We start from the raw sequence: 16,907 nt of genomic DNA, 5'->3' as shown, positions 1-16,907 counted from the left end.
AGGGGGCTTCCTCTACTCCCCAGGGCCAGCCGGTCCGGGGGTGCCTTCATTCGGGTGCCCTGCCCCTCCAGTTTGCCCTTGGCACGCCAGTGGGCTGAGACTCCCCTCTCGTGCCGTGTCGGCTTGGCAAACCTCCTCTCCCCTCGCATCCCAGGCGCTGCGAGCAGCGGTCTCTCTTCAGCAGCGCTTTCCCACGGGCGCTCTTCGTGACAGGACCGTCATCGGTTCCCGCTCTGCCCCCTCAGCCTCCCGGTGCCGGGCGCTCACCCCTCAGCCCGCGGCTCTCCAGCCCCTCACGCCCCGCTCCCGGGGGAGGTCCCGTGGTTGTGGTGACAGGGGTGGTGGCACCCCCGTCCCCGGGGGCGGGCTGCTCGATGCACGCGTGGGTTCCCTGATTGGAGCCGGTCCTCCCTCAGCCCGCAGGTCACCGCCTCCGCTCCCCGCCAGGGCTGGGCTCCCCTCCTCTCAGGGAAAAGTGCGTCTGTGTGTGTGCGCGTCTGCCGCCGGCCCCCAGATAAAGGCACGGGAAGCGGAGCCGTAGCGAAAGGCGCCCGTGTTTTGTGGCGACCAGCCGGGGGGCGACTCAGCCCCTCCGTTCGGAAAGTTTTCCTCGGCGGGGCCAGGGGTTCCGGCAGCCGCTGACCCCCTCCCCCCCCCCGGCTCTGGGGCAGGGCTTCGAGCGGCCGGCATGGGCAGGAGCCCCTCGCGGTGCTGAGCGGGGTCTCGGTGTGTGCCTGCGGCGATGGCGAGCTAGCGGGGCGGCGGTGGCCGAGCCTCCCGGAGCCGCTCCTGGGACGTGTCCGGGTCTCGGCGGCATGGCGGGGGCTGACCGCGGCGCAGTGCCCCGCCGGGCGGCTCTCAGCCCGCTGCGGGCGGCCCGCAGCCTGCTCCTGGCGGCCCTGCTCCGCGGAGGTAAGCGGGGGGGGCCGCGGGGTGGTCGCGATCGCGCTCGGGCTGAGCTGGGTGAAGCCCTTCAAGCTGGCCGTTCGCTTTCCGCCGCGGCTGCGTGTGGGCTGAATTCCTCCTTTTTCCTCTTTATTTCCTTTATCTCCTCTCCCCGTCTTTATTTTCCCTTTTAAAATCCTCTCTCTTACTCCTCTGTCTTACAGTTTCGCCCCCCTCTCTCTCATCCCCGTGTTTATGTGCATAGGAGAGAACCTTGTGAGCTTGCATCTGGCTGAAATGGGAAACGGGGAAAGTTTCCTTCCTCCCCGCCTCGGCGGTGGTGGTGTGTGCACACATCTCGGAGATCCCGCCGGAGCAAAGGGCCCTTCTGCGTGGGAGGTGGGCCGGGGCCAGCGTCGGACGGGACGGGTAGCGGAGAAAGCTCCGAGGCACCAGGGGAGCAGTGGCAGTGTTAATTAAGATCGTAGAATAGCATCTTTTAAATGAAGCAGGAGTTGTACAGGGATAGCTCTAGATAATGGCTAGAAGCCCTATTACCTGGGCTGGGCAAGGTGGCTGTTACCTGGGTTACGGGGCCAGCCGAGGGCTGTGGTCACAGGAGGTCATTTGGGTGGTCTGCTGCTGCCTCTGGTCACTGGGCTTCTGGGGCCAGAGTCACCTGGACAAAGGCAAGTCCACTCTGAAGCGACTCATGGTTTCTATGTGGAATTATAGGTGACCGCCATGTCTCCATGTCTGGTGATCGTGCTCAGACCATATTAGTTGTGGACATCTGAACACAGCACCTACCCCTTGCATTTTGGGGGGATGGAAACTTGTCAAGGTCTTTGTGATTCCAGCTGTTGTGGTCATCCCTGGGCAATAAGAAATATATATGTATATTTCTCTTATTTCCATTGTTAGTGGTGCTAATTGCATGGCCTCTTAATGCCAGTCATTTTAATATAGTACATTAAAACTAATGTACATCCAAGTGAGTCAATGTGCTGTGAAAGTGCTGATGTGAAGAATCTGAATTATGGGGTTTTGTTTGGGTTGCTTCAGTCTGGAGGTGAGAGTCCTATTAGCCACATATTCACCTTCAGAGTCTGCAGGAGATTAAGACTTGTACAAAGGGTTTGGCATTTTTTTCTAGGGCAATATTTCTCTTCTGCCGTGCAGCTTTTACAGTCACAAATGCATCTTCTCCAATAATCATTTGCATTAGACTTAATAGAGTTAGGCACTCATATATGGACACTTGCTGTCTGAAAGTATTTTTACGAGAGAAATATGTAGGTGCTGCTTCTTAAGGATGGGAGACAGTGCTACAGTGAGAGGTTATAAACAACCCAGCCTCGTTAAGCTGTTTCTCTGTGCTGGAACCTGGGTCAACGTTGACTCAGCTGTGCTGTAAAGTCAGCAGTGGTGCCACAGCCAGCTGCTACCAGCAGCAGCTGCTAGGAGTTGCTGGGCTGTGTTCTTTGTGAATAAAAGAGAAAATATTACTTTCCTTCAGGGAAGAAAAGCAGAGCTTCTGAGCAGAGAATTTGCCTCACAGCATTGCAAGGTGCAGTACAGTTTAGAAAAGAGACAGTTAATTAAACTTATTTAATAAGGTGTTTGTATGGTTTCCTTGTGTGGCCTTAACAAGTATTTCATTTGCACTCCCCTTGTGTATTTGCACTCCTTTGGTTGGTGTGTTAGGATAGTGATTGTTCTTGAGAGCCAAAGTCCAACTAAATGAAAGACAGTTTTTAGCTTACAAGTGAAAACATCTGTAAATGTGCTGAGAAATTTACTAATATAGACAAGTTGTCATTTGCTATTTAAAGAAATACATTTACTTCTCTGAACTCATTAGCATCTCCTATCAGGCCTGAATTTCTGAGAAAACTTTCCTGAAACGTTGCCTTCGGCCTCGGTGTGCCATTGTTCTGTGGTTATTATCAGGATAATAACGTTAATTCATTCAATCTCAAGAAAGAAGCTTGGCATTTAATTTAAGCCATGCCTCTAGTCAGACCAAGATGTATAAAAAGTCAGTGTACAGAAGTGTTCTTGCATTTAGGTACACGCGCATGCTTTTCATACCAATTATTGGATGCTTTTTCTCTAGGTGGAGAGTGTGTGAAATCATATTTATGCAAGTAAATACCAAGTACGCATATATATTCCTTTCAGGAAATGACTTCTTTTCAGCAAAGTGCTAATGCGTGTGCTTAAGCCTCTTTATAGGCAATAGGAGGTATTGACGAGCCTGAAGTTAGATATTTTAAATTTTTGTTTGAATTGGAGCATAAGTATGAAGGCAAGTGTACAGCTCTTTTTCATTGTATAATGCATAGATGACTGGGAATTCTGTGCCGTATTATCTGTGAACTAAAACAGAATAATAGAAACCAGAAATACAGAAAGTCCTGAAAATGAGTTTGGGGATGTAGAGCTAGAGGATTGGTTCACTTGCATGAGAAGTAGGTGCATGCAAGAGAGAACATGAGCAGATGGCACATCTGCATAGAGTAACAGGAATTTTAGATGCTTAAATAGCCTTTGTACAAAAATGCAGGCACAGTTGTGCGTCCAGAGGTTGGTGTAGCACCTGGTTTGGCTCTGCTATTGCTTATATCAAAATCATGTAATGAGATCTTGTTTCAGTTACAGTGATGTGGGAACTGATTGAAGCTCTTTATTGTGAACTTTATTTTCTTCCAATTTTAAATTGTTCAAGCAGTTAGGTGGCTTTTTTATATGTTATTTTGGAAGATCAGTAGCATGGCATACCTCAGTGTTATGGAATGTTTCCTAGATTTTCTTTCTCAATTTCATCATGTTAGCAGTAGCTAAGAACACAGCAGGTGACTTGCATTATGTTAAATTATAACTGCACAGTGTTTAAGTGACTAATCTAAGATATAACACTGTCAAAATGTAGACAGTGCTATTAATATTCTGACTTTTCATATTTAATAGCAGATCTTAAGGTTTATTAGACACTGTACTTAGTGAAATACGCAACAGTTGTATTATAAATGTCTGTTCAAGCATGTGTCTAACTGTATGACCACGTGACATAAATGTCATACCAGTAATCACTTCTCTAATATGTGGCTGGCTCCTGAATTGTGGAGCTAAGTATTTGTGCCAGATGTGGAACTTTCCTATGTATGAAATCAAATAATGAACAGCACAGCATTAAGTTTTCTTAAGTTGCTAAATATTAGTAAGCAATGGTAAGCTATGTTCACTGAGATTAAAGGATATGGATTTTAAGAGTTGGGATTTAGTTCTGCATTTTTGAACTCTACTGATGACGCAGTGGTTCAGCACCACTGAAAAGTTGTCTTGTAAAGAATAGCTAGAAGCTCTATAAATAATGGTAAACTTGTTAGAAGTGATGGCACACAAACTTTCCTAGGCAGGGTTTTCAAGGTAACGCCCCTCTGCAGTAAATATCTCAGAGCTGTTGTCCCTAGCTGTAATTAGGGTCATGTCTCTTCAAGGCAGTTAGTCTAGAGACAAGTAAAAGTTTGAAATCTTCTGTGTGACCACACCACAGAAGAGGTGTTGGATTTGTTGCACTGTTCTAATTTTCAAGTTTTTGGTAAACTCTTCGATTTGATCATATGTTGTGTGCCAGTTTGTGCTGGCACACAGAGAGTTTTGGCAGTAGTTCGTGTCTGACAGGCGGCACTTAGATGTGTCCTAGCTGCTGTGACAGAGACAAAAAAGCCCTGTGAGATAAAAGAGGTAAAGTAAAATAGTAACAAGTTGAGAGAACTCCAGGGAAGCGTGTAAAGACAGCTATAGAAAATCATCTAATATGGATACCAAAAAGCTAAACTGAGGATGTAAGACAGAAAGCAAACATATTGTGGGTGAATGATGAAAATAACACCCATCAGTTTGAAGGAGATGTTTAGTGCATACAGGGTGGGTTTGATGCCAAAGAGGAGAGGGGATTTAGTGAAAGGAAAGCTGTTTAGCAGGAATCAGATGCTGCCTCTGCTGTCAGGAATACTGCTGCCTTGCTGTCCGAGTGTTGATCAGTCATTTCCTTCTTACTTTCCTGGGCTCTTGTTCACTGTGCTCAACTTTTTCTTGGTTTGATAGTTTTTGATCCTGGTTTGGCTGGGACCTTTTTATTTTTTTAATATCTAAATGCTGCGATGATACAAATACAGAAAATAATCTGTGATACTATAAGATGCAAAATCTGGGTGTTTGAAATTTGGATGCTCTGTCCTTCATAGTGATATGCAATAACTTACTGGCCAGAAAACCTGCCGTTGTCTAGGTCAAACTCTTGTCCTGACTTGCTCTTGCAGGCCTGAGTCTTTTATATTTTATTCAGCCTTCTTTGCAGACTCAGTACCCTAGCAAAACAGTTTCACAGTGTTCAGCTCTTCAAGCAGTTATACTGTTTTGTGTCCTGTGGGCTGGCTCAGGCTCTAGTGACAGATGTGACCCCTTTGAAACAGGGACGGACAAATGGTGCATTGAAAGTTCATAGCTTCTGCAGTCTCCTCACTTAGAGGTATCTAATAAAAGCCTGTGGATGCATCTAGCTCGGGAAATAAATTTACTCCAGTAATGCCTGTGTTTGTTTTAGTTAGTAAATAGAAATACTCTCTCTTTATTTGTTCACATTTTTGGGGTCAATACACAGCCTCAGGTCACCGTTTTCAGTTCTATATAGTGAAATGACCCAGCAAGTTTACTCTTCCATTTTATTTGCTGTTCTAAAGCATATTAATCTATTGAGCTTGAATTCCATAAACAATGTCATCCCCATCACTAAAATTACAGGCATCTTTGCACCATCGGTCAATTAGCTGAATTTTTCTTTAGGGAAGTACATTTGGACTAAGTGGTTCTTTGCCACCACACTTCAGAAATGTGCTAATGTCTTACTATTGCATCACTGACATCTTGGGTCAGTAACTTTGTGTGCAGAGACAACCTCTTTTGGCACTTCTTTTGCTTGAATAGCACAGATCATACTAATCATAGTTCCACTGTCATTATTAAAAGTGTTCTTTTACAACTGCAGCTTCAGCAGCTTGACAGATGTAAATGGCTAGGTGAGTCTCCTTAATTGAATGCTGCTTTTATTATGTACTGCAGTAAGAATTTAATCTGATTTTACCATCCACTGGTGCTACAAGTGTCATGTCTAAGGTCAAGCACCTTTTTTGATGTTTCTTCTCATGAAGCATTTTCAACCATCTTCTACAAACTTTATTAAAGATGCAATTTTGTAGAAGGACACTATTCTGTAATGGTGTCATACTTCTATCATAAAGTTAGCAGAGTACTATTCTATTTGTTAATTTCTGTTGCTAACAGAATTTGGGTGTTCAGTGCTTTTTGTTATATAGCTTAAGAATGGGCAATGCAAACTTGCTGCAAGGGAAGACAGAATTAAGTGAATCGGCCTTTTCAATAACTTGAGGCAAACTAAGTAACAATATAATGATGAGGGATTTGGCATTTGTGTGAAAACTTTGAACTTAAACAAGAATAAAATCTGGGTGAGAACTTCCTCTTTTTGGAAAGACACTTTAAAAGAAGTTTATGCTTTTGACTAGAATAAATCCTTAATGGTCTCCTCAGCACATGCAAAAAGTCAGCTTCTCTGTGCATGAAGAGGAAGTCTTAAGTAAATAAAAGGTAAGCTGATATCCCCTGATATTGATGCAACAGAGGGGTGGTCCACTAGATTCTGCTCTTTAACTGCAACATAGAATCACAGATGTTGAAATGTATCTACAATGATACATCTAATGTTGTATTGCTTAGGTAATTGCTTTATTTCTTTGGTTGATTAAAAAAAAAAATCAGGTGAACTGTTCTTTCTTCAAAAATATTTAAAAACTGATAAGATTACAAAACAAAATGGGGAGAAAGGGGTAAAAAGTTTTTTTTTTTTTTACTTTGTGAAAGATTCCTTTAAAAATTATCAAAGCAAAATTTAGATGCAAGCACAATTTCTTTACTTCTAGTAAATGTATTCAAACATGAATTGACAATAGCATAGATACTAACAATGTGCTCTATATAGTATTTTTCTATAATATTGTTTTCATATTGCAGAAATGAATCAGCTCAATATGACTACTATGAAAGGATTTCTCATTCAAATGTCTTCTGAAAAGCATTTTACCTTTACATAACAATTTAGCTTTTTTCTTCCCATTGAAAATGAAAACAAACTTCAAAATGTTACAGTTTCCGTCCTTGTGAAATTCCTTTTTCCAGCCAGTTGTATTGCTTGAGGGTACTGTTCCTCACCAGCTTGAGCCAATGTAAATTGGTGTTGCCAGATTTCTGCCCTTGCCCAAACTGAACAACCCTGGTTTTGTGCCACCACTGGCATGCATTCCTCTCTAAGCTGCTTCAGGACGATAAAGCACATACAATATTTTTTTCATAAAGGACAAGTTTGTATAACCGTGGGATCAACTGACTGCTTATGTAAGCAAAAGCAGGAGGGGAAAAAAAAATGATAGGTCCAAGTTGGGGAGAAATGGCTTAAGTAATTACGGTACTGCAGCCTAACACTTACAGCAATATGGCTTTAATTTCTTCATGTGACAACACAGTAAGAGAAGAGATTATACGAATTACTTACATTATATATCCAATGCAGGATATTAAACGCTGAGAGGTTAGAGAATGAACACTTGGTGAACCACACAGCTTTAATTTTTATTTTTATTTTTTGTACTGGGTGTTTTTTCTCATGTTGATCCTATATAAATAAGTGATGTTTACATTAATTTAGAGCCATTTCTACACACAGGTAGAATGTGTTTTTGATGACTAAATTGTTTTGTTGAATTAAAGACAAAATAAAAAACAAAACCTCCCATCAACAGGTTTTTTGGTCTATTTTTACTATTGGGACTAGTAGCACTGCTTGTTGTTAGAACTGCCATTAAAAGAGTTGGGTTTTAATTTAAGTTTTCCAGTCATTAACTGTTTCAGCTGAAATATTCCATGCCAAGCATCTGCTTCAGTCTGAGTAAATTTTCTTTCCAAAACCTGAGCCAAGAGTTCAATGGTTTACAAAACAGATCTCGTAAACCAAAGATAATAAAAAAAAAAAACAACATGTAGAGGGAGGGGAGGGGTAGTGTGGATTTTCCTTTGTTCAAAAATAGTTGCTGACCTCTTCTACAAAAAGTGCTTGTACCCCTATGAAACTCCCCAGGAAAGAGGTCTTGTGAGATCACTGAAAGAAGTCTGAGATTGGTTGATGGGATGTCAAGTCAGAAACAGAGAGAATGAATTTACTCATGACAAGGAAAAACTTGTTGCATATTTACAGTTAAATGCTATGAAAATTGCCTTGCACTAGGCCTATAACATGATAGGGATGAGCTCTACTTTCCCTGCAGTTACAAATCTGCACTGCATAAGTCTGACCTGGGCGAAGCATAACGTATGGTTAGGGTCGTTGTCCATCCTTGCATTCCCAACGCTTTGTCCCTCTTCTTAGCTGCAAGGTGGACTTACTGGAAGATGAAATTGCTTCATAGTAACAAAGGAAAGACAAAAGCAAGAGTTTAAGGTGGGAAGCAAGGTGAGCTAAAAGGAGGAAACACAGGAAAGTGTGGTCTGAAAACTAGCAAGATCGAGAATCAGTTTGGGGACAGGTGGGAGAGAGTGAGGTGTTTGGGTGAGGAGGAAGAAGACTGGAAGAGGAGGGAAGGGTCTGATTGTGGAAGGTGTTGTGGAGGAGGAGGTTAGGATGAGGGCCTGTGAAAAAGCAGGAATATTCAGAACAAGATGAAGGTCTGTAAGGAAATGTCTCAGGACTGGGGTGGGAATGACAGAATGAGCAGAAATGCATCGGGGAGACAGACAGGGAACACAGGCAGGGTTAGGTCACTTTCTGGTGGAAAGAAGGACTCAGGCTTGAGCAGAATGGGTATAAAAGTGCACAGCTGCTAGCATGTTTTTGTCAGATCCTGGTATGTGGAATGAGATCCTGTAGTAAAGGACTGTGAAGTGATGTGGTGTATATGAAGAGGAAACCATTAGACAAATAGGGAGCAGGCCTGCTGCCATGTTGCCCAGTCCCAAGGCCTGTTGTAATCAGGCAGAAACTTCCTGTTGCCATCAGTGGGTATGTAGTTGGGCCCATCTGTTTTCAGTTTTAATTCATGACTTTAATTCTTGTGGTTTGCAACTGAATTACTTGTAAAATCACTGTACAATGCAGTGGGACCTGTGCTGGGACAATGAAACCTGACTGAAGGCCAGTGCTTATTGGGCTGTTGAAGCATGCTTGGTACGTGCACTCATCTTCAGCATTTTCTCGGTGGGAGAAAATGATTATGGCAGAGAACACAATTATGCCTTTGCCATCTTTAATCTTTTAAACCTGACTTAATTTTTTTCAAGAACTGATTTATTATTATTTTTTTTTAATTTCACACCTCAGTAGAAAGATCCAGAATATTTGTAGTCTGTAGAATCAAATGACTTATTACTCTGCTGGCATGAAATAAGAGTAGCAAATACAATAAATAACTGCTGTGGAGAAGGTAATATAATATTGACATCTCAGTGCCTCTTAATTTTCACTGATGAGAACATCAGGGAAAAGGGAGATTGAATTTGGCTGCCCCTTAAGGAGGGTGGACACCTACATGTGAATAGTATGAGTATGAAAAATGAGGAGAGCTTCTGTTTTGCATGAAACTTACATAAAATTTTGTAGAACAATTTGTATTACACTTTTGTCAAATATATTGGTAAATTTAGGTTGTCGATATTTGCACTTCTGCCTTTTCAAGGATGAGTTTAATTTAGGAATTTTTTCAAATCTGCTTTGCTCTTCTGGTGGGTACTGATACTTGATCTTGTTTCAGTGCTCCTCATGTCCAATAACGGACTGATCAGACAGAAGGTGATTTTCTTTGTGTACAGCTGTAATTTGTGATTTGTGTTTGAGTTATACAGAGTATGGGTAACTTGACTAGAAAGGACTCCACACTTTCTGTGCTATGAAATGCTTGCTTAGTGAATTTCTACATGAGGCAGTCTGGCAGTGAATATTCAAAGGGAGCTGCACATGCCTAACAGAAGTGTAAAGCTTGTGCCTCTTGTAAAAAAAAAAAAAAAGTGACACTACATGAGTTGGTGATTGTTCTTCAAGGGTCTCTTGTCTGTCCTGGTGTATCTTTATTGTATATATTTGAATCTCACTCTCATGACAAAGCTTACAGTTTTAAAAGTTTTTTTTTTTTTTTTTTTTTTTTTAGCAGAGTAACTCTAATAGCTTTCCTCTTTTATGTGTTCAAAAAAGGCTGTGTTTTGTGAGAAATATTATTGAGCCGATACTGCTTTAAATGACTTTATGCCTTTCTTGTTCCTAATCATCCCAATAATAATGTCAAAAAAATCTATTTGAAGAATACCGAACTAAGGTGCTGTCTTTCTGCATATTTGTTTAACATGTCCTCATGTCATTCTGTCTTAGAGAGAAAAGGGAAGAAATTGTAAGCAGGGTTCCTGTGTTTCTTAGTTCTCTCTCCAGTTGTGTGTGTAAATGTGAGTGCTTAGGTAACTTCTGATTTCATTTGCTCATCTGTAAAACAGGAATGACTAAAGCATTTGAGCAACTTTCTGTTATAATGTGGATAGAAAAAATATTTTCTTTGAGGTAAAATTGCAAATTTTTTTTACAAGTTTTGCATTTGATTAGTAATAATTCACATTGCTATCTGTTTCAATTTTATCCAGAAATATCTACCATGATATGACACTAATATCATATGATGGTATTCACCAATTCACTGGATGTGCTCCTCAGTCATATTTCCAGATGGAGTCTGGAATTTAATGTATTGTGTTTTGGGACATCAGCAAAATAATGGAACAAATTTTTCCAGTTGTGTGTAACAGTAGGGTTTAGTATATTGTGAGTTGCTTCTTTTCATTTGGAGTATCACATAGTCTGGATGAAAGGAGAGTGATGGTCTGGAAAGGCAAATGCTAATCTGGAAAGATGTGTAGTGCAGTGTCCATCTGGAAGATCCTTATTACATTATACATAGTTATTCAAAGAATCATAGATCCATGCCTTGACTACTTAACAGATTAAATTTGGATATTACTGTATTTCAGGCTCAAAGCATCACAATTCCTCAAAGCTTCAGGCTTCCATTGAACTTTAGTTTTCATTTTGAAAGTTCATTTGGAATTAAATTAGCTGTAGTGACAAAACTGTGATACTTTAATAGGAATCATCAGATGACATTTAAACATGATCATGTAGTGCTGTAACGCCAGAATTGGTTTGAGGTAAAAATCATGCCTTGAGGCAAAGTTGTTCAGGAGAGTCATAAAATGCAAGCAGTTTATTTGAAGAATACTTATATTGATTTGTTTTTGTTTTAATCATGAAGAGGAAAAAGATCCACTTTTGTTAGTAGCAGAGATTTGTGAAGTTTGAGTTGAATCTACAGTTCTGAGTGCCTCTACAGTTTTGGATTCTGACCTGGACCCTGAAGAGGATGTCTCATGTTTGTATTTGGACCACTGTTAGTTTGATTCATCTAAATGTTAGGAATGTTCTGAGTTTTTTTGTATTGTGTGGCTCTTGTGCATAGCCTCTTAACATTTGAGAAGAGTACATCAAATTGAAGCCTTGGATCACCAGTGCTTACTAGTTTCTCTCGACTTTTTGTAGTTCATTATTTTGTGAATGGACTTTTCTGAAACTAAAAATTCGATTTTAGTGTTAGAAGTTGTATGTGAATACCTACAGACACTGGCATAAGCTGTTATCTCAAGTTCTAGCTCTCTTGTAATGAAGCAAATTCTACTCCATGGGCACTTGTTTATGCCCTATACATTGCATGTGAAACCCTCGCTCTGCATATTTCAGTAGGAGGCTTACCATTCATCGAGATCTCAGCCCACGTGTATGTTGCTCTGTATGCATCTAATAATTCATGGCTGCTAGGTACAGTATCTGCAGTATACCTAACTTCCCCGTGCGATTTCTCTCCCTATGAAGTGTAACAGATTTGATGGAGAGGACATTTTTAGTGCTATTCATGGGCAAAGAACAGTTTTGTATTCTTTTACAGCATTTATATATGTTCATTTGCTTGAAGAGAGGAACTAGTTCAAGATGCCAGATCTCATTTGACACTGCTAGACCCTATCAGAGTTGAACTGATTTTGGAAATATTTCTCTGTTAATTAGTCTGTTTATAAGTGGTAGATACTGTTTGAAAAACACTGTTTCAGTGTCCTTCATGGGAGAATGTTTAAAACAACTCATTGGAGTCTGTGTTCAAACAATTCAGAATACATTTAATCCAGATAAACTCCTTTACTTGTAACAGTCAAGTTACATGTACTTATGCTTGCTTCCTTTTTTCTTTAGGGTGAAAACTAACATAATAAAATGTACCCAGAGCTTTCAGTTATTCTATCCTGTGTCGTGCTGTAGCCCTACACAGGGTTTCAGGAGGCACAGAGAGAAGCTCTGACATTTTGGTGGGAGGTCTGTCAGCACAGCAGCTGTTCACTTTATCTATGGCTTTATCAACTAATTGTTCATGTAGTGCTTTCTGGCTTCAACTTGCTCTCGGTACTCCTGGATGTTTGTGTTCCTTTCTACCTAGAATAGCTGAGTGATATGAAAGGAGGGCTGGAGAAACAAAGTACAACCAAAGCAACTGTTAATATTTCTTCACATTAAATGTTAGAGGGCATAGCTCACATTCTGTAACTTGTTCTGTTCTTAAGGGTTTGGATATTTAAAGCTGTCACTCTGACATATGCCATCCAACCTTCCACCCTCTTGAAAGTAAGTTGTGGGTTGCCAGCCTCTGTTAATTTCTAATAATTTTTGAAGACATCTTTGGGTTTACATTGAAATTTAAATTATATTCTAACACGCTACAATGTAAATAGCACTGTATATGCATGTAGGGGGGATATGCATTTCTGCCTTTCTGCCTGCTTCCTCCCCAGTCATAACTTAGAACTAAAAATGAAATCAAATAGTGTAAGCTTTAAGGAAATCATTTTGAAGAAACAGAAAATGCAAAACACATGGCCTACTCAGAATGTGAAGACTTAGTGAAGAAATCTTTCTTCATTGGAAAAACTAACTCTAGTGGGTTCAGAAAGCAACATTTCAAAGCAGCTTGAGATGAAAAGTCTGTGGTCTAATTCATTGCATATGTGATATTTCTTAATGGATTGGTACTATAGTAAAAAAAAAAAAAATCAGGGAAATAGTATTTTTTTTAGTTTATTTTTTGGCCTGATTTGATAGTTTAAAAATCAAGTTTAGTCACAATGTTATCTGAGTGGCAAATATCTGAATATCAGAAAATGACATCTAGATTAATTGGTTAGCAATCTTCGCTATAATACCTTCTTAAAATGGGGCTTTCTCAAGCTGTAACTGTTTTAGCTGAAGTTTTCCATGCTGCATATTTTCTGACTGATTTGAGAAAGTTTCTGTGAAGTGGTTCAGTTGTTTCCAAGAACAAAGCCAGCTAGAAATTGAGTTCTAGCCAATTAGAATCACTTCCATGAGCAGCTCTACTTGGGTGAAATCCTGTGATTTTCACTGTTAGAGGCAAAGATAAATGGTGTTTTCTGTAATGTCTTACTGAAGTGATGATGATGTATGAATGCTAGCACTCATTTTTACTAAGATTCATGACTGCAGATAACTCCTACAAGCATGTCCTTGCACTTAAAAAAAAAAAAAAAAAAAAAAAAAAAGGATAAAAATGCTTTTGAAGCCATATAACTTTTGAGTTAATTCCATGAATAATCTATTCAAAGTTGCCAGAGTTGTAGGTCTGAAAATTGTGTCTAGTCTGTACTTAATTCAGCTGCTGGCTTCTCCATTCTGTGTTCTGAGAATGTTGTCTTTGTGGAGCACACTGCATCTCAGGGTGGCATGTGTTTTCTTGGGGATGATTCCCTTTGACTGTCATATGCCATCATAGTCCCACCTTTCAGGGCAAAAGCTGTGGATCCAGGAAGGCTCTTGTGTGCTCTCAGAATGCCTCCATCCTCTTTTATACTTCGTGCAGAAAAACCGGAGGAAGCAATCTTGGGGCATGACAAGAGTTAAGGAATAAGTGGTTATCTGCAGGTCTGCTGTCTCATTTCATACATAGATGGATAACTTCCTGGAAAAAAATCCCAGATTTTATTTTGTTGGAGGTTACTGTCTGTGAACTTCTGCTTCATTTGTTACAGAAGCAGAAGGTGTGTAGATATAGCAGATTCAGCATGGGTTTAACTTAATCTAGACAGAGAGGAACTTTGGTATTTCTGAGTATAAATAGCCTCTGTGGCTGTCACTGTTTTTTTTGTACTCGGTGACAATATCCTGGAACACTTTCAGTAGCCCCTCAGGAAGACCACATGAATGACTTGTGAGCCAAATGCAAGCTACAGAAGGGGGATAGGTAGGGGTTATATGGTTCAGAGCATGTTATGTTAACCCTCACAAACTTCCCTTGGCATTTAGGACTCCATTTTCTGAATCCCTTCTTTGTCTTTATTTACTGTAACTGGACAAGTTTGCAGGTTAGCTTGTAGCTCGTGGAAGGAGCAAAGATTGTAGGAAGATAAAGGCAGTTAAAGGAGTTTAGTAGGGCTATGGGGAGTTGTATTATGTTCTTGTTCCTGCCACAGTGTTAGTGAGATGCTGCAAAGAAAACAGATTTGTACATTATCCTTTCATACTTTTTTTTTTTTTTTTTTAAAGAGCTGTCCTTAAAGTAAGTGAGAGATTTACTCTGAAATTATGCTAATACTGTATTTTTCAGGAAATCAGGCCATAAGTTTTCTAAATAAGGAGTCTGTATTAGCAGATACTTCTGAGTTTAGTTACTAATTTAGCAGTACTGCAGTTCACACTCTTAAAAATTATAGAAAATTTTGTTGTAGGAAAGTGCTGTGCAAGTAATTTTATTAATATTTCTGATATGCTCTGTATAGTAGTATGAAAAGCTTGTTGGAATAGTAATAGTTCTGTGCAACACTTCAAATAGTCTTGAACTAGTGCATAGGTTATACATAATGGTAAAGAAATGGTGAGCTGTCTATTCTTTCAGCCAAACAAAGAAATTATTTGGAAGAAGGAATATGTCATTAGAGGCAGTATCTTAATGCATATGTATGTGGGGATGAATTAAGTTTAAGTCTGGATTTCCTTATTACTTTTCTTTTAGTGCTTTACTTGGCAAACATAACATTCTTTTTGTGAAGAAACCTTCTGGCTCATTGTAGGCTATTCCTGCTGCTTTTAATATCCTTTGAGATTGATTCATGAAGTGCCAACATCTTGAGCTGCGGAAAAAGAGTAACAATCTTAAGGAAAGACCCTGGTACATGGGAATGGATTTGAACTTGGACTGTTTCAGTGCCACTTTCATCAGAAAGAACCTTTGCCATTAAGTAAAGCCATCAACTTGAGCAGTTCTATTTTGATTAAATACTGATAACATTAGTGTGCAAAGAGTATAAACAAAGTGTTTGGATGAGGTTTATTGGAATATTTCAGAAAACTAGTAGAGGTTTCTCAGGTAACTTTTCAACATATCTATATGTTGTGCACTTAGTCACATGGTCTGAACTTGGGTAGACCTGTGCGGTGTCAAGAGTTGGACTTGATGATCCTTAAGGGTCCCTTCCAACTCAGGATATTCTATGATTCTATATGTGATAACTACTTGGCAATATTTTTGCTTCAAGTGAGTAGATGAACGTTTTTGTATTAATGACATTCAAGTGAATAATGTCTTGGTGTAGGATAGGTCAATATTTGTTTACATTTCACTAGCTGACAGTTCATCACAGAGAAAAATATGTGGAAACAAAAGAAAACAAGTGAAAAGTTCAGTGGAAGAACGTTAGGATACTTGGTGCATCTTCAGGGGATGGTGGTGGACCCTCAATACAACCTGCTTCAAACAGTGCATGTTTTGGAAACTTAGCAGCCACAGAGGTAATGGGAAGAAGGACCTGGGAAGCCTTTTGGCTTCTCTTCATTAGTCCTTGAACAGACTGCAGGAGAAAGAAAATCAAAGCTATACTTCCTTATAAACTAGGAAAGTTAAATGTGGTCACTTTCTGGCTTGCTGCATGTGGTCTGAGTAGTTTCAGAAGTATCTTTGATTTAGGAGCACATCCATAGGATGCCTTTCAGTAGGTTTCAGGTGAGATAAAGCCTTTTCATTGATTATAGGGAGAGCTGAAAGAGCATCTCATTTAAACACCTAAATGTAGTGGAATTAATCTGTGTAGGCTTTAATCGTTTCAAGCTTTATTGCATTCCATTTTTTTTCCCAACAGATTTCAGATCTATAGAATGCCTTATTTGCCACTCTCAGGGAAAGAGGATTCAATGCATTGCAGAAAAAGCTAAGTGCCTTCAAGGTGAAGAAATGGTACTGACCTGTGTTTGGTAAGAAAGTCAATACCATAGGAACCTCTCCTAGTTCTTAATTTGATGCATTTATATATATATATATATATATGTTTTTAAGGTAAGAGTGGAGTAGAGACAACCTGTTTGCAGATCTTCTTGAATGTCTTTTTCTGATTGTTTCTGTAGGAAGAAGTTACATGGTAAGCTGACTGTAAGGAACACTTTGTTCTTTGAATGTCAAGGTGGTAATAACCTTCAGAAGGCTGCAAAACGGTACAAAGACACTCCATTAATTATTTTTTTTGTGTGTGTGAAAAAGGAAAGAATCAAGTATTTTGACAGAAAATCAGAGTTATCTTTAAGAAGTCTATTCAATGGTTACAGAGTTTCTGGATACTTCATAGAGTTCTTGTCAGTTCCTTACATGATGGTATTTTCATCTGCCTACTTGCACATTAATAACAACTGCAGTGCAAGAGGTTCCTTAGCTGGTAAGTCAGATTTTATCCTAATGTAGTTTTTGCAAGAGGACTTCCTTGAAAGAAAAAAAGCCTTTGTAGGCTGTTCTGTTTTCACCACACTATCATAG

General features: G+C 39.9%; 1 protein-coding gene across 8 annotated transcripts in view; it reads left to right on the top strand.

Moving 5' to 3' along the window:
* The first annotated feature begins 405 nt into the window (after nt 1–405).
* The window catches only part of TMEM132C (transmembrane protein 132C), a 217,827-nt gene continuing 201,325 nt past the window's right edge, over nt 406–16,907 (top strand). For 3 of the 8 annotated variants that reach the window (XM_027469968.3, XM_027469966.3, XM_027469967.3), the window contains exon 1: nt 406–912. In XM_027469968.3, the coding sequence (XP_027325769.2) occupies nt 816–912 (97 nt within the window). In that variant the 5' untranslated portion in view covers nt 406–815. Of the gene's footprint in view, nt 913–8,884; nt 9,020–9,061; nt 9,185–16,265; nt 16,355–16,907 lie in introns of those variants that run through there. The other 5 variants (XM_027469970.3, XM_027469965.3, XM_021271352.4 and 2 more) reach the window with 4 other exon arrangements.

This window comes from Anas platyrhynchos, chromosome 16, assembly GCF_047663525.1.
Source record: "Anas platyrhynchos isolate ZD024472 breed Pekin duck chromosome 16, IASCAAS_PekinDuck_T2T, whole genome shotgun sequence".
Taxonomy (NCBI): Eukaryota; Metazoa; Chordata; class Aves; order Anseriformes; family Anatidae; genus Anas; species Anas platyrhynchos.
The sequence above is the reverse complement of the archived record's forward strand: the minus strand, read 5'-3'. Positions and strand labels throughout refer to the sequence as shown.